The sequence below is a fragment of the Siniperca chuatsi genome, linkage group LG11 (assembly GCF_020085105.1).
Source record: "Siniperca chuatsi isolate FFG_IHB_CAS linkage group LG11, ASM2008510v1, whole genome shotgun sequence".
In the NCBI taxonomy this organism is placed as follows: domain Eukaryota; kingdom Metazoa; phylum Chordata; class Actinopteri; order Centrarchiformes; family Sinipercidae; genus Siniperca; species Siniperca chuatsi.
The window spans coordinates 10,543,622-10,566,522 of NC_058052.1; the positions used below are offsets into that span (position 1 = coordinate 10,543,622).

The 22,901-nt window shown below is 40.3% G+C and overlaps 1 protein-coding gene and 1 long non-coding RNA gene across 5 annotated transcripts in view; one reads left to right on the forward strand and one right to left on the reverse strand.

The window, feature by feature from the left end:
* LOC122883993 overlaps positions 1-1,061 on the reverse strand; it is a 91,612-nt gene extending 90,551 nt beyond the window's left edge. For both annotated transcript variants that reach the window (XR_006379771.1, XR_006379772.1), the window contains exon 1: positions 968-1,061. This is a non-coding gene — a long non-coding RNA (uncharacterized LOC122883993). The remainder of the gene's footprint in view (positions 1-967) is intronic.
* On the forward strand, positions 176-22,378 carry sptlc3 (serine palmitoyltransferase, long chain base subunit 3). Of its 3 annotated transcripts, none has more exons than XM_044213237.1 (12): positions 203-524; positions 2,628-2,819; positions 4,179-4,333; positions 5,643-5,791; positions 9,633-9,757; positions 11,277-11,370; positions 13,730-13,835; positions 15,160-15,379; positions 17,674-17,800; positions 19,708-19,843; positions 21,347-21,476; positions 21,594-22,378. In XM_044213237.1, exons 1-12 carry the CDS (start codon positions 423-425, stop codon positions 21,705-21,707), a joined length of 1,650 nt encoding a protein of 549 aa, XP_044069172.1. In that variant the 5' UTR covers positions 203-422; the 3' UTR covers positions 21,708-22,378. The 3 variants fall into 3 exon arrangements, with proteins under 3 accessions (XP_044069174.1, XP_044069172.1, XP_044069173.1); XM_044213238.1 differs by lacking the exon at positions 203-524 and adding an exon at positions 1,150-1,509; XM_044213239.1 differs by lacking the exons at positions 17,674-17,800; positions 19,708-19,843; positions 21,347-21,476; positions 21,594-22,378 and adding an exon at positions 17,150-17,667 and having other exon boundaries at positions 176-524.
* Positions 22,379-22,901: the final 523 nt, after the last annotated feature.

Below are 22,901 nucleotides of genomic sequence, written 5' to 3' on the forward strand. Positions count from 1 at the left end.
TCAAGTACTCCAAACTCCAAACTTAAGTATAGAATTTGTGTAAATGTTCTCCATGTTTTCCAATAATGGAACGGTGAGAATACCAAACTGGAAAAGAAACTGTATTTTAAGAAAAACAATATTTTAAGACTCAAACTCGATAGTATGACATGTGGAGCTTTTTCACAATGCTCGGAAGTTTCACTTTTGGATAAAGGAGAAGAGAGAGTTGGCACATTCACACGATATCGAAACAGTGCGATAACTGAAGTGTGACTTTATTGAAGAAGCCTTTAACACATGCGATGTTGAAACATAACAACAATTCATGAGGCTGAACCGTAGCAACAGAAGGAGGAAGTCACCTGTGTAAGTTCAGTAAAGCACACCGGTTATATTACCTGACAGTCAGAGGAGACAGTCGCTGCTGGGCTCATAGGAATATGGCAAGAACTGCGGCTAACGGCAAGTTAAAACCACATTTGAAGCAGAATGGACTTAAATGCGAAGACATCAAGAAAAATGGCTATCACAACAAGAGAGAGGTATTATCAGTCAGCGGCTGGATTTATTTACAAAAATATATTTGTGCGCCCAATTATTTCGTGCACCTGCTTTAAGGTTCCTGGAGTTAGGTATTATACCACTTCAGTGGAGATTGTCTTGAATTTGTTTAAATGTTGTTTTCATTGGGAATCTCCTGAAACAACCTGTGACGTAGGCAAACTTTGTAACCCATAGAGACTGTTCACCTACTGCATAGAAACGGCCAGAATATCACAACACTACATATCAGCTACACTGTCTTAGGCAATACGCACTTAAAGATAATTATCCCATTGTATTTTTTTTTATTTCCTATAGCAGCTCTTACGGTGCCAACAGTTGTGCCTACTATGCTTCTTTTTTTTTTTTTTTTTTTTTTACAAGGGATTGGTTAGTCCCACTAAAAAAGAACCTTGTAAACAACAATAAATGAACTAACGACCTCGCCCTGAAATTCTTCCTTTTCCTTCCGGCTGGGTAGGCGAGGAAGGGGCAGTCACTGTGTCCGCACCATTACAACGCCGGCGTACGCCTGCAGTGCGCCGAGTAGGCGGAGTCTGTACACCATTTAAAAGCCGCCTGTCGAAATAAGACCCCCCCCCCCCCCAAAAAAACTTAGGAAAGCAAAGTCTGATCCAATTTGCTATTCGCGCGTGTCTTGACCTCTACTTTAAGTCCTTTAAGTCCTGAAAAGTTTGTAATCGTTAGCCTTTGGCGTCTTATTTCGGCAGGGGCTTGCCTAAATATGTTCTGTAGGTTGTGGAATAATTTACACTTAAGACATGATTAGTAAGATGCTATATCATCATCAGGGCAGCATGTTGAATGTACAGTAAATACGTTCATGGCAGGTGCAGTCCTTTTTCGGCACAACTGTTCCCGCCGTCAGGTGTTAAGCTAAACATCAGAAATGGAGCGGACGACTACCGTTATGTGCTGTTAGATTTTTGTCTGAACATTGCAGTCTATGAATAATTTTGAATGGTGAGTTACAGATGAGTTGGATGTAGGTGGTTTGTCTTTGCAAATTAAGTTACTTGGTTTGTTGAGGCTACAATTCTGTTTTTTTCCGAGTCTGACAAGCTAAATTTAACAAATCATTTTCTCTGTATTTGCATCCCAATCATTGACCGTATTAGGTGTCCTCCATCTTGACCCCAGTCCACATGTCACTTAATGGGGATGATAGGATTTTTTATTTTTTTTTAAATATGTGATTGATTGATTATGGGGCTAACTGTTAGCATCATATCATCAGTGTTTGTCAAACCCCTAGCAGTTATGTTCAACAACACTTACCGCTGCTTATAGAGATTTCCACAATCCTCAAAGACTTGTTTGTACAAATGGTTAAAGGAATATTCCATCCGCTGCACAAAATCCGAATTTTTAAATATCCAAGCTGTGACTGTTAAAGCAAACAAAAATGGCAGCTGGAAATGACATATCCCCTTAGAGGTGTCAAACTATGCATTACCAAAATTGCAACACAAGTTCCTTAATCAAGGCCTATATTGATGTTATTTATATTTTAAGTAATAAGCGTTCCGATTTTTCTTTAGTGTAGTTCAAAACAAAATCACTTCCGGCTGCTATCTTTGGTTGAAGAAAAAATAGTCCTTACTTGAAAAATTGATTCAAATAACAGCTGTAGGAATATTTCTTTGCTCAAGATGGACAGAAATTACTTACTTAGAAATACTTTCATAACTAAAGTAAGTTATTAAATCAGGTGACAATTTATCTTTCCGAAAAACATCCTGTGACTCCTATTGGCTCTCCATCACAGAGGTATCAGTTGGTTTGTACACACAAAATTACCTAAAAGGTAAATTATTTTCCAATTATTCGAATGTTAACAATGCAAAACAACAATATTTTTGCAGCTTTTATTTGGTCTTCCAGTTTTTCTTGCTTCATTGTTGTTAGTGACTTCTGCAAGTGCACCTGTAGGCCACTGTCTGACTCCTTTTTATTTAGGTTAACTGGTGTGTTAACTACAGCCCTTCGTTTGATATTGAGCCACTTTTATTCAAACGGTATTGTTCTCTCTTGTCTTGTCTGCAATGAAAGACAGCTTATGTGGGCCTCTTGTTGTATAGGAAAATGGCCCAGGGACTGGTGTCGCCTCCAGGCAGCACAGGCAGGAGTCCTTTGAACAAGCGCCCATCTACGTGGCTGTCATGACATACCTGGGCTTTGGCATTGTCACCTTGTTTGGCTACCTCAGAGATTTCCTCAGAGCTGTGGGCTTAGAGAAGTGCCACCTCGCCCAGGAAAGAGAGGAACAGAAGGTCGGTAAAACATGCAATCAGCACAAACATAGGCATATTTTAGGCATACCCACATACTGTAGACACACGCATGCACCCAGACAGTTGGAATAGTAGAGGAGTATTCATGCCTTGGGTGTCAACACATTTTGTTTCCCCCTAATTATTTCAATTTTTGCTCTTAAGCTCTCTTTCTGCCTTTTTCCTTCATATTCCCCTGCACTATAATGTTTCCATGGGTGAGACGGGACACCACAGAGGATATCTGCTGAAGACCTAATTAAATCTCAGAGGATTCAAGTTCTTTCTTTGTTATTGTGCCTTAGATACTAGTTAAGGTCTGAGCACTGCCACATAAGAGCTATTGTATCACCATAGATTTGATTTCTTGAATCCAAAAATCACAGTTAAGATAAGTTGGTGGTAGTTAATGATTTGTTTTGTGTGGTTCATATTAAAAACGTTATAACCATATAAAAACAAATGCTGTGACCATGTTTTGTCGTTATCCTGATAAGGCAGTGTGTCAGTAGGCAATAAAGCAGTCTCTACTGTAGGAGGAAAAACCAGACAGTTTTCCCTCTGTGTATGACACCGGCCATTTACCGTATGAAGTAAAGGCAAGAAGAGCTCTACTGTATGTGGGCTCTGTCGTGATGGTGGCTTCATTGGATCAGACATACACAGACATACAGAGGGGCTCCAATAATCTTGGAAAATCACGTTGTCACTGGATCACTGCAAAGACTGTCTTGTTTTATTATGAAAACATACAGTACATGTAAGTCTACAGTACTGCAGATCTAACTCTCCTACCATTGTAACAACTGAAAAGGTGGTTTGAATGATTATAAGATAATTACAAAAGTCACTTGCCTTGATGAAGTACAGGGGTGGACACAATATAATGCACACCCGTATGGTTTTAGAGGGTTAGAACATCAAACACAAATCATGTACTATATGATAGAGCCCCTACTTACCTGGAAACGTCTTTGAGAAATGCATCTGGTCACAAAATTAAAGCAAATAATGTATGTCTACTTTTAATCTCAATTTAAACAGGGAAAGGATTTGTTTTTCTTGTTAATGCTGAAGCCTCTGAGTGAAAAAAAAACACCTCTTACTAACGAATATGCAGAATCCTTTGGTTTTTAAGAAAACAATTACTGAGAAGTTGCTTTAATTCATCTCAACAATGGTAATCTTTTTATAGTGTTTAGTTTTGACGCAGATTGTTTGTTTCGTTCTAGTGCTTGGACAGCTTTTAGTGTGTCCAGTGTGTTCAGAATTCAAGAAGCCACTTTTCTTGCTCTTATGGTGACATCCTGGTACTGGCTTACTGTGAAGTTGTTGAAAAATGTTTCTCTTTGCTCTAAGGATTTTGTACCACTTTATCAAGATTTTGAGAACTTTTACACTCGAAACCTGTACATGAGGGTACGAGACAACTGGAACCGTCCCATATGCAGCCTACCAGGACCTGTCTTTGACCTGATGGAGAGGGTGTCTGATGACTACAACTGGACATTCAGGTACTGTAATCCACTTATCTATGATAGACATACTGTTGATGAGACATACTGTATGCTCATAATCATATATACTGCTCAACTTAAAGGCGCAGTGTGGGATTTAGTGGCATCTAGCGGTGAAATTGTAGTTTGCAATCATTTGAATAGCGCTCGCCTCACCCTCCCCTTCCAAGCATGTAGGAGAAACTACGGTGGCTGCAAGCTCGCGAAAAATGCAGAGCCAGTGTTTGGTTTGTCCGTTCTGGGCTACTGTAGAAATATAGCGATGCAACATGGCAGCCTCCGTGGAAGGGGACCCGCTCCCTCTGTAGATATAAAGGGCTCATTCTAAGGTAATGAAAACACAACAATTCTTATTTTCAGGTGATTATACACTAATGAAAACATACTTTTGAATATTATCGCCATATTCTGCAAATAGAGCCCCCTAAATATTACACACTGAACCTTTAAGAATTTACAAATGTTTTTTCCAGCTTAAGACAGGCCAGCAAGTATTTTTGAACACACTCATCACTCTTCTGGGGGCTAGAAACTATACAACCAGGATTTAATTGGCTAGCTCAAGCTCCTCCTCTATGAGCTAATGGGGAAAGACAGAAATTTGAATGGATAGAGTTGAGATGCCTCTGTGCTGCACAGCAGGGTCAGGGAATATATTATGAATAGGAATATGAACAGAGCCATGGAGAGGGGATATGACAATTTGAATCGTGGATTACATGTTTAAAGAGGTTTAATGTGACTGGAAAAAGTAGAAATGGCGCATTCAGCTTGTCTTTTGTAGTGAATGGGTAAAGAGACATGCGGATGGGTGGTGTAGTGGTGTGCAGGTTTACATGAGCAGTGAGACGATATAGGCCTGTTGATAAAATGGAACAGTTCTCCAAAAATACTTTTAAAACGGTGATACTTGACTGAGCATGTGAACTTGAGTGATGTTTACCTCAACTTGCCTTATTGCTAGAAATTATAACACTCACACTTTCCATCTTTTTCCATTTTATTCTCTATGGAGTTACTTGTGTACTTACATATTATAAGGCAACATCATTTCTTGATTTGATTAGATTCTTAGATACTGAAGCAAATAGGAATACACACGCAGTCACTACTGTTTACCTTGTTACATTGTTATAATGGCTTCTCATGAACAGAGCTCCACTGACAAAGAAACAAGTTTATGATTAGTACTATATTTAATTGAATGTTGATTACTGTTTATAATGTGTAATTAATTCTCTGAGTGAGTGTATGTGTAGAAAAAAAGAAAGATTTTTCATGATTCCTAATATTTACATGCTTGCAGGTTAACTGGCAGGACAATACACAATGTCATCAACATGGGCTCCTACAACTACCTCGGTTTTGCTGAGAACAACGCTGATTTCCTGAAAACTGTGGCAGACAAAACGCGCCAGTATGGGGTTGGTGTTTGCAGCACAAGGCAGGAAATAGGTGAGTTTGTGGTTAATGTGCAGTTGTACAGATTTAAAAATAAAAATTGCGTGGCATTGTCCTCTTAAGCTAGTTTCAACAAGGGCATTCATTTTATCTTGAGCAAAACATTTTCACTTCATAATTCAGGTTAAAAGAGCATTTGGCAGTGTCTCTTTTACTTCATCTTATAGTGCTTCAAATGTCTTACATGTGCATCTATTTTAAAGGTTTCTGGCAGACCCTGGTGATACTGAATAGGTTGGGTATCAAACTGGAAATAAAACTCCATCTCCCTCTTCACATATGCCATCATTTATTATCTTTCTTGTGAACTGTACTGCCCCCGTGTTTAATTATCTTTCAGTGGCTGCAGTGTTATATGAATTATTCAGCCTTTGTTGAATTATGTACCATTTGGGCATAAGCTGAGATCATTACATACTTGTCCACTCTGAGCAGTGGGGGAAATTATATCATAGTGGAATGTAACATTATGAAACACCCTGGACATTATGCAGGATGCATAAGGAATATATGTGATGGAAGTGTTAGAACAGCAAGGATCAGAAAGTTGGATGTGTGGCTTCAGATGAATTTTAAATAGTTTTATCCTCTGGACTTCAACTCGGCTTCTGATGATGTTTAAGTGGCTGTGTGTGCCAGAATCTCATGTTCTAGTAGCGATGTTGCAGCAGTGAAATCTGATGATTGGCCCTCAAGTGTGCGTTTATTGGTCAAAACCTGCCAATGGGTAAACATTATTGAACAGGCCACACTTGCAAACTGATGCAAAGTTTACTTGAGAAAAGTAGCTTCTCTCTGTCAATGATGTTTAGTTTATGGCACTTCTGACACCACTGTGCTGTTTATCTGCTGAGAGCAGGCTAGCAGACAGTGAGCTGACATACAAGCTCAGAGTGGGCTGAGTCGCTGCGTAGTGTTGCACGATATCAGCAGTGGAAACCAGAGGAATTAAAGGGCATGTGATCATTAGTTATACGTACGTCAGAGTGCAAGTACAACCCCACACACACACACACACTCCTCTGCACCATTCATTATTAATTTATGTGATTTATTTCTATGTTTATTTCTCTTTCAGAATGGGACTGTTTTTCCCTGCATTTGTAATCTGTTTCAGCTGGCTCATAGAGAGGGTTAAGGAATAACAAGCATTTCTCCCATGAGACCTTGTTAGGCTTCATTTATTACTTATTATTTATTAAGACCCCTGTGTCTCTGTAGTAGCAGTGATGCCATCATCACCAGTGTTTTAGTTCCCATGCAGCGATTTGTATTGATGATACACAGAAAATCTTCAAAGTCAAAATTTCCTGGATATGTATTTTTGGAATAGCATTCTATTTATTAAAAAATAAAAATCTGATTTAAAAAATATTTACAGTTCTTCTTTCACACTTCACGCTTGTCTGTGCCTCTGACATCCTCTTAAGATTTAAGTTAAAATGTTTTTAATGCACGATTATTTTTCAAATATTTCATCTCATCTCTCCTTCTACATTATCTGATATTAAATTCTTTTAGAATCTGCAGTTCAATTTTGGATCAACTCCTAGAGATTGCCTTTACACAATGTTATTTCAGTTCAGTCAAGTTGAGTACAAAAGTAACCAACAATTATAAATCATTCTCCCACAAATACAATATATGTCAGTGCACAGCAAGTGCAATTTAAGGGAAGTATGTATTTTGTTATTGAATAGGCATGTGAAAGTACAAAGTGCACCAAAAGCACACCCTGCGAATAAACAGACATGCCAAACATTCAGGAATTTGTTTTAATGGATAGCTCACTATTTCCTGCAATCATTAACATACAGTAAATTAGATAATGATGTCATGCATTCAAACAAATGACAAATTACCAAGAAATACGAAGTGCAATTACCAAGCACACAGTAGTAAGTATTTCACCATATTGTGTACACTAATATACTAATGTAACTGTTTTGCATGTTTACATGTTAAGACTAAACCATAAATGCTGTACTTGTCTGTTCCAGTCGAGGTTGGTGATAGAAATGATTAACTCTTCCAAGCTGGGATTTTACTTGTCTTGTTGTAAAGGCTTTGAGGAAAGACTTCAGTCACATGTTTACAATGAAGGAGACGGATTTAGCTTGGATATTTGCAAGCCAACTCTTTATTGTCTCTCCACAATAATGCTTTCTAACCTTAGCAATAGTTATATAGTTTTTTTTTGTCAACAAGCTTTGATGGTTGTGGGCGGCCCGGTAGCTCACCTGGTAGAGTGCGTACCACGTAGCAAGGCTCTTTGCTGCATGTCATCCCCTTTCTCTCCCTTACCTTTCCTGTCTCTCTCTACTGTACTGTCAAAATAAAGCGAAATGCCAAAAAAACAAAACAAAACAAGTTTTGATGATTGTGATAACAGAAAGGCAACCAAGCTTAATGAGATGCATATGACAGTGTAAGTGTCATTTTATTACAACTAACCCAAGTAAGCAAAGTGAGTGAGATCTAATAAGGACTCCGCTATCTCTTACCTGAAGAGTATTCAGACCTAGAGTAGCCTTATGAGGTTAGCATATCAATAAGGAGGCAGGGCATTTCTATGAAGCCGCGGCTAAGTAAAATGTATAGAGAGAGCAAATGGCAATGCAGTCTGATCAAAACAGCTGCACATGCCAGCAGGGGCTGTGAGCCTGAGTGCTTGAGGAAGTGTATGAATCGATTTGACTTGGCGCAAGGCCTGATGGAAAGCATCGAATGGGAATCACCATAAAGACAGAGCTGCTTCACTGTATTATGGTTTTATACACATCAGTCAATACCCACTTTCCAGTCCTATCTGAAACATTCAGTCTGTTTGAAATTCTGTGGTTACTGATTATTGATTATGACTAAAGTGATTACAATCCCATGTATATGCAATAAATGCAGCATTTGCATTAAGGAATGACATCACAATATCTCAAAACCAGGCTTCATTTTTATCTCCATTGCTGATGGTTACATTGCTTATTCATTTGTATTGTATTATTCATTGTTTCAAAGGACTACAAAAAATATGCTTTAATAGACATCTTTTTACTGAGGGTTTTACTGTATTTCTTTTGTGATGTTGCCAATTTTATCTTTACAGTACCAGTCTCTAAAATATTGAGAATGTATTAAGTAAGAAAGTATTATTAAAACACTCATAAGCAGTTATTAGTAACTACTATAGCACGTATAGAGTGTGTTAAAATGTATTGAACTCATGTGTTTTAGTACATTTCTACTATATATATAACATTGCCCAGAGCTTACAGAAATAAAATACAGTGTGTATGAACCTTTCACTGCTTACCTCTCTCCCTGTAGCTCACAGTCATTCTTTTTTTTTTTCAGCTGGCCACAAGGGCAGTACTGGAAGCTCCCCAGAGAGACCCAAAAATCCCACTTTTATTGCACAAAATAGAAAAACACCATGTCAGGTGACAGATTACAATCTGATCAATTTTCTAAATGAATTCTGGTCTCCACCTGTCACATTGGGTTATAACCAACTGCCTCAGTCCCAGAATGTGCTGCAGAACCATTTTAGAGCTTGCAGGACTTGCCTTGATATTACCTGGGATGAAAAAGGGTAGTTGGACTAAATTACAAATTTACCACATCTTGAATCTTTATAAATCTCTTCAAATCCCTAGACAGTGAGAGGCTGTGTGTGCTGGTAGTCCAGGCTTTTTATCAGGAGACATTCATCTCTGTCAAAACTTGTGATTGGATGACAAAGATCAGAAAACCCAGGGACTAAAAGACTACCAGATAAACCAGCAGGTACAGTGATCTTGTCAGGGTGAGTTATCCTTTTGTGATTTCTGTCTTGTAGGTAACCTGAGCATCCATGAAGAGCTGGAGCAACTTGTGGCCGATTTCCTTGGAGTAGAGTCCTCCATGGCTTTTGGGATGGGTTTCGCCGCAAACTCAATGAACATTCCAGCAATTGTTGGCAAGGTTTGTTATTTTACACACTAAATTCCACACAATGTATATTGGAAATCCTACTGTAAATGGGTGTAATTTTTTACAGCGCAGCAGAAATTAATCTAATTAGCCTAGCTTTTGTTCCTTTCCTGCATATGGCCTAAATTAATGAATAACAGTCAACTAAACTCAGCTGCGAACAACTCCCGACCCACCCCCATTAATTAAAATCATAATTAAGCATTACAGTAGCAAGGAGGACGAGGCTCTGGGCATAGCTGCTTTGAGACACATAGACAAGGAAGGGCAGGTTTTGTTAAGACCACCACTCAAGGGCATGATTACCCATCCTCTGGCCTGTCGGCACACCAGCCTGGCTCACACTGACTGTCATGGGTTACCGGGGGCAACACACAGCATGAATATCTGTGATTGGACCGGACAGGGGGAAGGAGAGGTTGACTGTTTAAGTGATCAGAACGGGGTCGTTTATGCAGACCAAGAGGTGTAGCAGCCCCTTAGGATGCAGCCCCCGCAGTAACCCTGCAGGGGCTGGAGGTCAACCCACACTGCCAAGTCTATCCTACAGGGACAGGCTGTGCCAGGACAGGCCTTGCTGTGCAGGCAGAGCCGCCACATTAGAGTGACAGCTGCTGGTAGACCAGGGACCAGGCCAGCTGGACCCCAGGCCAAACCGAGGGTATCTGTCACTGAGACGGTGTCAACATTCCCTCTACAAGAGTTCATTCAAACTAACGCAGTGAAATGCTTAGAGCTTCAGTGTTAACTATGCTAATGTGCTGGAGAGAATTTCGTAGAACTGCTGAATTAATTTGCATGCTGATTTGTATGGAATATGAAGTACCATACTCTCCATTATGAAAATTGTGATGTGTCTGTGGGTCAAAACTTCATCAGACATGAAAGAAGTGAAAATGTACTAACATGTACAGTACATACAACTATTATCATACACAGAGGATCTAGACATAGGTGATTATGATTGAGGCTAGGATGGGGGGTGGGGCAAGAGGAGTGCGCTGACATGTAATTGGCCCAGTGGATCCTTTTAGAGCAACAACTATTATACAGTACATTCTACAAGGACACAATACAAAACAGCAAAATATACATTGAAATACAAAAACAAACAAGCAGTAGAAAATGGAAGAAGGATAAAATCGTATAGGTCGGTGACACACACTGCTACAATTTTCATCCATATGTGGTTTTACTGATGATAGTATTTACTGTTTACAAGCTAATTCATTTCTTCTGTATCCCAGGGAGAATGTAATTGGCCCTCTCACTAAGTATAGACCAATAAATTCAAAACACCATCATACGCTGTTTATGCAAAATTCATCACCTCATCAATAATCAAAGATTCCTGCCAAATAGTCAGTGTAATGTACATACAGGAATATTGTGTTCATAAGAAATGTTTGAGTTCTAGAATGCAGGAACATGTGATTCAGGTATTACACTGGAATAGAAAAGCTTTCTTAGGCAAGTTTGAATGAAGTCTTTTCTCTCTGCTGATTTCCAGGGTTGTTTGATTCTTAGCGATGAGCTCAATCACACATCTCTCATCTTAGGGGCCAGACTGTCAGGAGCGACTATCCGGGTGTTCAAACACAACAGTAAGTCCAGTAACTCGTTTGAACATAAGTCATTGTGGTTCTGCCTTACATCACCACAATACCCAGCATTATTTAAGTTATAAGCAATGAGACCTGTGTTGTTTCAGTTTGCCAACATCTTTGGTGCTTAATATTCATTGCTCTTGCCAATCAATGTTGGTAGCACTGTGATGTATTTTGTCATAGATTATCTGTTGAATAAGTTTGAATTTCTATTTGTGCAGCCACCGCTGCTCACATTATCCAGTTTTCTACTATTCATTCCAAACTGTTGTTGCTGTGAGAAACACATTACTTTCTGTGCGGTACAGGATTTGCCTTTGGAAAGACCTACTTAACATTCTGTGTTTAGAGCAGCAAATGTAAAAGCTTAAATGAAATGGGTTCAGTTTACAGTCATGACTGTGTTTTATCTATCAGCAGCAGAGCAGCAAAACAGAAGTTTATTTATATGAAAATGTCATCTTACTTAAACTATCTGTTCTCTATTATATTGTCAAATTACATATTGTCAATAGATGATAAGGGAGAATTATTAAGCATGAATGATACAACATTCATCGTGCTTGCATTGGAAACATCCACCTGCTCTTTCAGGAGACAGAACAAATGAGCCGGTCCTCTGGCAGCAAATGTGTCCTGACAGGTACAAGCAGAGTCAGTTATGGGTCCTCCAAGCAGATCCCAGAGGCCTGTCTAAAGGCAAAGAGCCTTCAGGCACCTGAGTAGCTGACCCCTCCCTGCCTCTATACTTCCATTATCAGACACTCGTACGCTCTTTTTTTAGGCCAATATTTACTAAGAGGGTTATACCAATCAACTCAGCCACAAAAACAGAGAAGTAAAACAATTACGTGTATTGTTGCAATCTCTGTCTAAAATGTCTGAGATCCTTTGTTTATGGTGTTTGAAATGTTTGAGTGGTGTCTTTAACAGAGATGGAATTCCATACCAAAGAGCAGATTAACTGGTTTTTTCCAGTCTAACATTGTTAGGCTGGCATCTTGGAAATACCTCAAATAGTCATAGATAAAGTATGCTTGTTTTGACGATTGCCATTCTTATTCTTTCAAATAATGAAATGTATTGGTTGCACTTTATTTGGATAGTCCACCTACAGACAGTTTATAGGGTATTTGTAACATTTCACCTGTTTCGCTTTGTCTGTAGATGTTTAACAGATTATCAATAGAGTATATGTGACAATTCATGAACAAACCCTAACCAAGATTGTTTTTGTGCCTTAAACTAACCAAACATAGAAAACGGTTTATTTGTGAAACAGTTGAATTGTTGAATCTCAACTAATAAGCTGCTGAAATGTTAGATCTGTAGGCAGACTATCCAAAGTGTGGAAGGTCAGGCTTTGTTCATTAAGCTAGTAGCATTTGTGCACCCTGAGGGTCAGTGCAAAGATAATAACATCGTATGTATATTCACAACTGTATGCACATGTCTTGTGTAGAAGACAATCCTCGTCATCACAGTCATACAGTATCTGATATCAGGCCGTGGCCTATGCACACAGCAAACCACTGTGGGTTTCTCTTTAACCGGTTTCCTCAGTGTTGATATTGGTAACATTAGGTGAACTGTGCTCTGCTGAGCTTCTGGAAGGGATTTTATCAGAAGAGCGCCTGCTGCCTCTTCAGCAAACCTGTTTTTGTGCTGAGGCAGCGATATCGATCATCTATGACAGATTATTATCTATGACAGGTTTACTCGCTCCTCAGATGGAAATGGTTGGATTGCAGTCATACTTCGAATAGCTCTCCTTATTAACTACAGCTATTCAATACTGCCACCTGCTGGTGTGCAGCAGAGGCTCATTACTAGTGTCACCATTACCTGTTATAAACTCTAAACGCCCCAGGGAAATTATTTTGCTGAAGCCAAAATTTCAATCATAATTTTTAAGCAACCATGCAGACTGCACTGAAGAGACCTTTGGCCAAATCCATACTTAGCTCAGTTAGTAATCCTCTCTGATACAGACATTGCAGGTGTTCATTAGCATCAGACTGCAGAGGTATTTCCTGTGTGTAGTTTGTAGACGGTGTTACTGGCAGATAAAGTAGTGCCTTGTGTACTCTGTGAACTGCCCTGCCCTGCCCTGCCCTGCCCTGCCCTGCCCTGCCCTGCCCTGCCCTGCCCTGCCCTGCCCTGCCCTGTGGAAATTATTACTCCACTAAATGTTGTTTACTTTTAGTAGTACTACTATTGCAAACAATTTTGTGTGTTAAGTTCTTGTTTTTTCCTTTAATAAGGTTTGAATTTAGATTAGATCGGTGAGTTCTTGCCCGCTTGTTCACTCTCTTTCCCTTTCACTCTCCTGTGTGTCCGTGCATATGTGTGTCAGACATGCACAGTCTGGAGAAGCTGTTAAGAGAGGCAGTTTGCTCAGGCCAGCCTCGGACCCACAGGCCCTGGAGGAAGATCCTCATCATGGTGGAAGGCATCTATAGGTCAGCCGTCATTATACAACACACACATACACATATTAGTGTAGTCGCTGTCGCTGTTGAGCTGTTGTATCAATCTTTGTAAGAATGGGCTTCCAGGTGGTCTTTAACAGAGTTTTGCACAGCCAGACTCAGGTAGAAATCTTCATTTGTAACCTGAGGAGAGCTTTCAGCCTGTGTTTAGCAGTTCACGTAATGGTCTCTTTTTCTATTGCTTCCCTCACTATCCTTGAATAATAGATTGTGTGTGTGTATGTGTGTGTTGGGGGTAGAGAGGGTTGGGTACCGTTTGATTACTGGAGAGAGGAGAAAGGTATTGTGTGTCTCTCCCGGCAGTGAGCTATCCTGAGTCTTAGTGACCCTCTCCATCTGCTCATTAGCTCCAAATCAAGGCCAAATGGAGCCACAGAGATTGACTTGGCTACGCCCCCAGCTCCAACTGTTTATCACGGCCATTTTCTTTTCTCCTTTCTTCCCTCTTTCTGCCCTCAGTTGCACCCTACATTTCAGCCCTTCTGAACTAAAACATGTCATATTCATTGTGGCTTTTAGTCAACATGTTATTTTTTCCTCAACACATTTATTCACAGTCAGTCAGCTGTGAAGTTAACTTAATTGCTTTATGACAATCCTCTTATTAAAGGAAGAAGAAAACCTTGAACATGGCCATCAGTTGGCATTAATATAACTATTAGTTCCACAACAATCCTGGTAATTTCAGAGACAACTTAATTGCACATCATCAGACTGCCTTTATCAGACTTGTCTAATATGAGGCTCAGACATTAAAGAAATGCTACCTCTCGGTACGGCACTGAAAGAATGCTCCATTTATCGCCTCACTGTAACATCAAAAGGCTTGGATAAAGAGTAAGCATGCTTTAGCTATATCCTGGGCCTGCCTTTCATGTCCACATCAGTCCTGGTGAAACCCTGTCTTATGTCATTTGGGCTGCATACATTCTCAGCCATAGCAAGGATAGCAGGTCTGGGATTGCTCTATTCCCCAGCCATATACTCACTCTTGCTGTCTATTTGTAGCCTTAAAAGGCTTGCATCAGTGGGGAGGAAGAGATGAGAGAGAGGTGGGAGTAAAGTGAAAGAGGCCAGCAGAAAGATTCTTGGAAGATTGGGGCATGTAAAATTATGTAATATTCATTTACAGATGTGCATATGCATTGCAGTGGATAAAGTGAGGTCAGGGTCAGATTCTTTTCCTTTTAAACACAATTACTTTAAGAGTTTGGTTTATAATTGATGAAATGTGTGTGCTCATGTTGTTCCTTTTGCAACTGTATTCTTTATTTGTGTGATTCTCTGCCATTAGCATGGAGGGCTCAGTGGTGCAACTTCCTGAGATCATCACTCTGAAGAAGAAGTATAAAGCGTATCTGTACCTGGATGAGGCCCACAGTATCGGGGCTGTGGGACGATCAGGGAGGGGCGTGACTGAGCTGTTTGATGTGAACCCAGCTGATGTGGACGTGATGATGGGTACCTTCACCAAGAGCTTTGGGGCTGCTGGAGGCTATATCGCAGGGAAAAAGGTTCCTGTAGACCTTTGTATTTTGTATTTTATGATTTTTATCCTATGTGTTATATGTATACATTTAATCATTTTATACCTGAGGATGTTTGTTCACACAATTTCATCCTATACTTAATTTTCTTCCACACATTTCAAGGGGAGGCCTACTCAGAACACTTTGTCATATAAAGTTTTTGATTTTATTAGATAGTTGACAGTAGAGAGTGAATGAAAACATGAGAGATTCAAGGCAAGTTTATTTGTATAGCACAAGGCAATTTAAAATGCTTTACATAAAACAAGATAACAAGAGAAACACAAGGCAATATAAAAAGACGTATAGATAGGGTTTAAAAAGAATGAAATAAAATAAAATAGAAAATAAAAATCACCTGAATAAAACAGATTAAACAGAAGAATAAAAATTTTAGTGCACTGCAAGATATCAATGAATAATCCCAATTTTAATTTAATAAAGGGCATAGGCAACGGAGTTTGGTTGCTGTGCAAAAATAATCCTTCTGGACCCAAACAGGGTCAAGATACATTTTAAGATATATGTAGGTTGGATTAATCATACTGAAACAGTTCCAATAGCCTTGGGTAAGTTGCCAATCTAAGTCAGCTCAAATAACTGAGCTGACTTTTTGATACTTTCCTGACATTGTTTAAACAACCTGGCAACCATTGTCAAAGCGCGTTAAAACACATCATACAAAGTATTTTCAAATACTTTTTTACCCAGGTTTGCTTTTAAAGATAAGTATGGGACTCAATCATACAACTCTATCACACCCCAGCTCTCTCGTAGCTCTCATGTGCCCAACAAATGTTCCCCAGGCTGTGACTCCGGGCCTTTGTAATTCCTTTTTACTCCATTAAAAAGTACACTTTAGTACATAACCACACCGGGTTTGTGGTAGTTGATTAGAAAGCAACAGAGGAAACGGCCATGTTGCTTGAATTAGGTATTCAGAGAGGGACCATTTCTGCCATTGCCTTATGTTGGCTCAGCCCTGCTCTGCCATAATAAGAAGGTAAAGCTGGCAGAGGGCCAGCCCCTTCTTGTGGCAAGTGTCGGAACTGCGCTCCAGATTTAACAGGATGACTTTTAACAAGCATGATAATGTTTGAAGTATGAACACTCTGCCTTGTTTGACAGCTGGCTGTAGTAAACTCCTGAAAGAAACAGGCAGGAAAAGAGAGAGAAAGCCTTTAGATTTGACGTATTTGTTGTTGTGGTGAAATCCCCCAAATTCTACATTAAGTGGAGTCGGGTTGACCGACAAAAAACTCTGCAGATGTGTTCTGGAAAACAGTCATGTTATGGCTATTTTATAAGAGTACCAAAAATAAATACCCCAATAAATACACTCCAAGCTCCTTCTAATTCACTTCAACCTTGTATAAAGGAGGCTTTATTCATTAAGCCTTTACCCAAAACCTGGAGTAAATACATCCATTGAATAACCAATTATGTAGTAGTGCGTGTGCTGTTCTGGCACCGCTCCTACTGTGTGGCATTGTGGACATGTATCGTCACATCAGCATTGCGGCCACCGCGTGGCCGATGAAACACTCCGAGCTGTCACTCCACGCCGCAGCCATGAGATGGATTTCGGACATGTTCTCTTAACTGGTTTATCTTGGTCGCACCAAAATCCTGCGGGGCCCTAAAGCGGTGAAAATCCCCTGCCTTAAATGAAAACAGATGTCAGGTTGTTTCAGGGTTCTTATCCTACATTTGAGCGTTTCCCCTCAAATCCCTTCCCCTCCTGTGTGTGTGAAGAAGCCGCAGCCGCCGCCCAGTGGGGACAGATGGTGGCGAATGGAAATGGTGGCCAGACAGCATCTCCGGCTACGTGTCATCACCCCGGCACCCGCTGGCCAGCACTCAGCCACCGAGCAGCAGCCCATCACAGCTCCAGGCCAGCTTTCAACCTCAGACCACTTACACGCACGTGCTCTAGGGACCCATGACCGAATCAGTTTCCTCAAATCTCGCTCTTCTCTCGACAACCACTAGCAGAATTAATCTCCTGCAAACATTTAGGAATAATGAGCATGACAGTCCTCATTCTGGCTCATTTCAGCTTTGGTTCTTTCTCAATTTTTAATTGATTCTCAGGTGTTGACTGTACATGAGCTCGCTCTAGTGGTGCTAAAATAAAAGTGTAGGGCCACACTTCTGTTACATAGAGGATCTGAAATTAACAGTTTATTTCTGTGTATACACATACAATCAGATTTTCTCAATGTTTTAACAAAAATAGATTGTAAAGAGACTGTATGACACTGTGTCCTATATTGCAGGAGCTGGTGGACTACCTGCGTATTCATTCTCACAGTGCAGTATACGCCTCGGCCATGTCCCCTCCTGTCACTGAGCAGATCATACGTGCCATGAGGTGCATCATGGGAAAAGACGGGAGCACAGAGGGTGAGTGTCTGAGCTCATTGCAGCTCCTTCCAGTGAATGTCACCCTCAATCTCAGTCTTATTATCCGCATACTCGTCAAACCTCATGTTCTTTACACGGATAAATATTATGTCTGGCTTATAAAATTTTTTACACCTTTTATATAATTTTTATGGAAACAATAGCAAACCAAATCCAGAGGACAGTACTAATGTTAACATTAGGAGTTAAGTCCAGACCTGCAGGGAAAGACAAACAGCTGCTTGGTCAGAAAATGTGGTAGCAATTACAGGGGTCTGCAGTTGTAGGGGGGGGCGTGCAGTCCCTGAGCACACGTGACCCTAACGTGGAGGAAATCGTTTTCATGTGTGTGTTGTGAGGAACGCTGTACCTCTGAAAAGTTTCTGCTTTAATGGCCTCAGACACTAGGGCAGGGAAGTAGTTATACTGCCAGAGCAATTCTTCCTGGGTTATTGTAGTTGTAGTTCTGGTAGTAGTTGTAATAGAGAGAGTAGTAGTGCAAGCAAAGTTAGTACATGTAGTGGTGGAAGTAGTAGTGGTAAGTAAATAGCAGATAGTTGTACACTTTTCCCAAATCTACAGGACTTAAAGTGTGAACCATAAACATGTCTGCCGTAGAGTGCTGTAGTGGGTTAATCAGGACTAAAGCCTGGTGTCTTATGGTTGAGGTATATTGTAGTTTTATGCAGAGATGAGTAACTTTCTCATCTGGCTCTGAACCAGACATGCTTTGCATCTGACGTAGCCCAGTGAAATTACTGTTGTGGAAAAATCAGTCTTGACCTGTCTTATAGAGGGGAGGAAACGCAGCAAACAGAGCAGTCTTTCAAAACATCCGCTCCAATGTCCATCACAACTCTATAAAAGCCCACTGTGTAAGAAACGTCACGTACTCTTTGCATATATGCCAGTTAAGTTTTTATTCCTCTTTCTCTCAGTCTTCCTCTGCCCCCTCATCTTTCTCATTGATGTTGAATTTTGCACTTTAAAGCAAACTTTAAGGCTCTGAAATAGGGCAAAACTCTGACAGACAGCGACATCCACACGTTCTCAGCTACTCATATGATTTCTGTGTCTGACATTTCTATGTCTGACAGCAGGTTTTTGACCTCCGTGCCCTCTATCTTAGCAGAGAGGAACAATTTACAAAATGGAGCCTGTGCCTTTTGGCAGATGCCTGAATGTTGTGTTATTTCCCCTCTCTCTCTCTCTCTCTCTCTCATATTCTCTCTCTCTCGCTCTCTCTCTCTCTCTCATATTCTCTCTCTCTCTCTCTCTGCCGAGATAAGGGGATTTAAAGTTCTCTCTTACATCCCCATGAAAGAAATGCCAATCTGTTCCCAGGTAATCAGAGGGAAACAGAGCTGCGTTCCAAGGCTGGGCTCTGCCAAACTCTGCTGCAGCCATGGAGCACCAGGTTCCCCAGCGATTCACATCATTTGGAAACACAGGGGGCTAGCAGGGCAGGCTGCCTCTGCTGCCTTTGATTTGTTTTTTAATATGTGAAATACATGTGATACTTAAGCATTATTTGTATTCGTTTCAGTCATGGCTACGCTCCAGTGGCAGTCCACAGTCAGTCGTTTTGCGCGAAATCCATCGTATCCAATTTGCAAACCCTCATTTTGGCAATGTGCATGTGCATATACCATGTTGTCAGGCTGACAAAACTGAACCATCTGCTGCCGCAACTGAGTTGTAATCATGAGCAAGTTCATAGTGGAGGCTGGAATGGCCCGGATGGAGGTGCAGGATGAGATGGCACTGCAGCAAACTCACACTACATTAGCTACTACTGGCAGGTGATGTCCCTCCCTGCAGGGGACAGTGGTAGTATGGGTCGGGGAAAAACAGTGAGTTGGTGCTTTACTCATCTACATCTGGTGGTGTCCTTGTTTTAATTGGAGGCATTAGACGAATCTGCCAACTGGCAGAGAACACCAGATACTTCAGGGCCAGACTGAAGGAGATGGGCTTCATCATCTATGGCAATGATGACTCACCTGTGGTTCCAATCCTGCTCTACATGCCAGGCAAAGTGGTGTAAGTACACTTAAACTCTCACCAAAAACACTTGCCTCTTTTAGAGTAGAGTAATACTATCAGGATGTTCACTAAATTTGAACCAATAAATATTAACATTCCCTTGTTGTCAGAAGCAATTTCAGGTCAGCTCACCTCCTATCATCTCTAACTGATTTGGACAGCTGCCATATTACACACTCCAAGGTTTCCATGAATCAGTAGTGTAGTAGACTGTGTCTGTGTAGGCTGGGTATCTGTAACCACTTAAGAGGCAACATCAGGTATTGATTAGTTATGACCCGGGATTGTTTGAGCCACTCAGATATAATCAATTGCGTATAAAGTGTCTTTCAATGCCAGTCACCATTAATATCCATGAAAAGGCTGATCCCGCCCAGTATCTGCCATAATTAGAAGCTACTATCATATAATGCCACAGTAGTACCTTCTGATTTTACATTGCTCAGTTTTCATGGGCATTAATGGTGATTGAGGCAAAAAGTAGAATTTCACAAGTCTTGAATTTTAGTCTTGTAACAACAAAGAAGTGCATTTGTGGCATTTCATAACAATCGTATGACTGTAATGTGTCTGTAGCTACACTACCATATATTAAATTGAACTTCTGGCAAGTCACTTGTTACGCTTTTTGGACTGCCATTGTCGTAATCACAAATAGTAAATCTTAAAGATGCTGGTGAGAGATTGAGGTTCTGCACTCGCACACACATCGATAATCATCTAAAATATAAACAAACTGTAAAGGTTTGCTGTGTCAGATTCACTAAACCACTTTCAGAGTACATTTTAAGGTTTGAATTCTCCAAACTGTCCGCTTAGACACAAAATGAAGAGTTATTCACTGCTTGGCCTCATTAAAGTAAAGGCCATCAGAGATATGCTGCTTCTAGCCCTTCAAAATTGTTAGCAATGTGCTCTTTTTAATTTATCGTGCGTTGCAGAAGTTATCACAAATCATTCATACCACACATCCCAACTACATAATTATGGATTTGCAGGGGTTAGAAGAAGCAACATTCCTTATGACTTTTAATGCGATGAGGCTTTAACCTTAAAAATGTGAGAAATGTGAAAAGTGGTTGCACAGTTTTGTATTCAGTAGGTGACTACTGATGTCCATTTTTGCCCTGATTCTGTTCTCTTGTCAGTTGCACTTTGTACAGAGATCTGCACGAGCACTGGCGACTTTATAGTCACTGTTGTTGGTGAGAGGTGGCGTGTTGTCATAAAGCTTTGTTATTCTGAAAAGACATAAACAGGAGAAACAATCCCAGTGCTACACGTTGGTAATGGGAAAGTTGATGTTCAGAAAATTTTAATTCCGAATTTTCAATTAATATAATGTAACGACATTACAGATGAGTGCTTTTCCTTAAACTAAAAACTTGTAAACGATCAAAATAACCACTTTAGGTGGGATTTAGTTTTTGTCTGTACAGTCATTTGTGTACTAGAATATATAAAAACTAATAGTTGTTTCTGTTTTTTGTTGCTGACCAGGGCTTTCGCTCGAGAAATGCTAGAGAGAAAAATTGGTGTAGTGGTGGTCGGCTTTCCAGCCACGCCGATTACAGAGGCCCGAGCTCGCTTCTGTCTGTCTGCAGCACATACCAGAGCCATGCTGAACCAGGTACACACACACAAAAATGTATCAACATGGCATTCCTCTCTGAGGCTTGAGATGGTGTTTTTTTCACCCGAATCTAACATATACACACATGTTCTGAGACGTTTCATTTGTCCTCAGGTGCTGCATCATCTGAACGAGGTGGGAGACGCTCTCTGTCTGAAGTTCTCACGGCGGAACTATTCCGCTTGGGCTGACCTCTATGATGAGACAGACTCTGAGCGGGGCAGCTGATATGACCCTTGACACCTTCATTTCACAGTGTCAAAACTAAGTCTAAGTGTCCACGCCACAGCAGACCCATAAAGGGACAATGTAGAGTAACACCCATGTCTCACATACGAAGAGGGGCCAAAACTGCTTTGTATATGTTTGTAAAACATTGTGATTTAACAGAACACGCATTTGTGCTTCTTAACAAGAGAAACTATATGAACTCTTGAAATATTTGTGAATACATACATGAAATTAGTGCACATGCATTGCTGGATTGGTTTCAAACTCGAATACTGTGTAAAATTCACAGAGACAAATCACATTCAGTTTTGAAGTTCAGTTTCTCTGCACTCACATTTGAAGACAGTGAAGATGTTTAGAGCAAAAGAGGGCCTTTTTACACCGTTATTCTAAGTTCACAGTTATACTCATGTCTAATTTTAGACATTGAAAACATTTTATGGAAGCATTTTTTGCTACTCATAAATAAATGTCAGCCACCATTTATTAAAAATGCTGGTGGTAGTTATTATTAGAGAATGATGCACAGTCTCTAAGGAGTCCCATTTCCTTCCTTAACATGAAATAGTAGTTATAAGTAACGGGAAAGGCATTTGTAGTTTGAAATTGCATTGCTGTCTACTGATTTTTATTGTTTTTCAATAAAATGCAAATACCGCACATGAAAACTTCCTGAATGTGTTTCGGAATAGAAAGGTTGATTAATTATCCAAATGACAGGCTTCTAAAAGTCCTGAACCTTCCCTTTGAAACTGCGTTGATTTCCTGACACATGATTATTTACGCTACCCACAGCTGAACAGACTGAGCAAAAGGTGACGAAGATGCCTTTATTGCGTTCCGTAGTGAACTGTTTTTATAAAAATGTTCTCAGTGTAACACCACTTTCATCTCCACAGTAAATAATAACCTCCCTGTAAATAATAGATCACGCAGCAATTACTTCTTTGACATGCAGTTAAATCTCAACAGCCGCAGCGCAGAACAAAAAAGGTGTTATGGCTTGTTTTGTGGCGAGGCTGCTCATATTCACTGAGTCTTAACAGCTTAATTGTTGATGTTTTAAAGACCTGCTGTTCTCTTTCACACACAGACTGCGTAACATTTGTGAAGGTATGCATGCAGAGTATGCAGCACCTGAGCCAACAGAAACCTAACCTAGCAATTAGCACTGAACTCTAAATTCTCGTG

Bases quoted from the DNA above. Each gene is read 5' to 3' on its own strand.
- sptlc3 (XM_044213237.1), top strand. From the start codon at position 423: ATGGCAAGAACTGCGGCTAACGGCAAGTTAAAACCACATTTGAAGCAG. The intron at 9,758-11,276 runs GTTTGTTATTTT...GCTGATTTCCAG, and splicing joins TTCCAGCAATTGTTGGCAAG to GGTTGTTTGATTCTTAGCGA. The intron at 21,477-21,593 runs GTACACACACAC...ATTTGTCCTCAG, and splicing joins CCAGAGCCATGCTGAACCAG to GTGCTGCATCATCTGAACGA.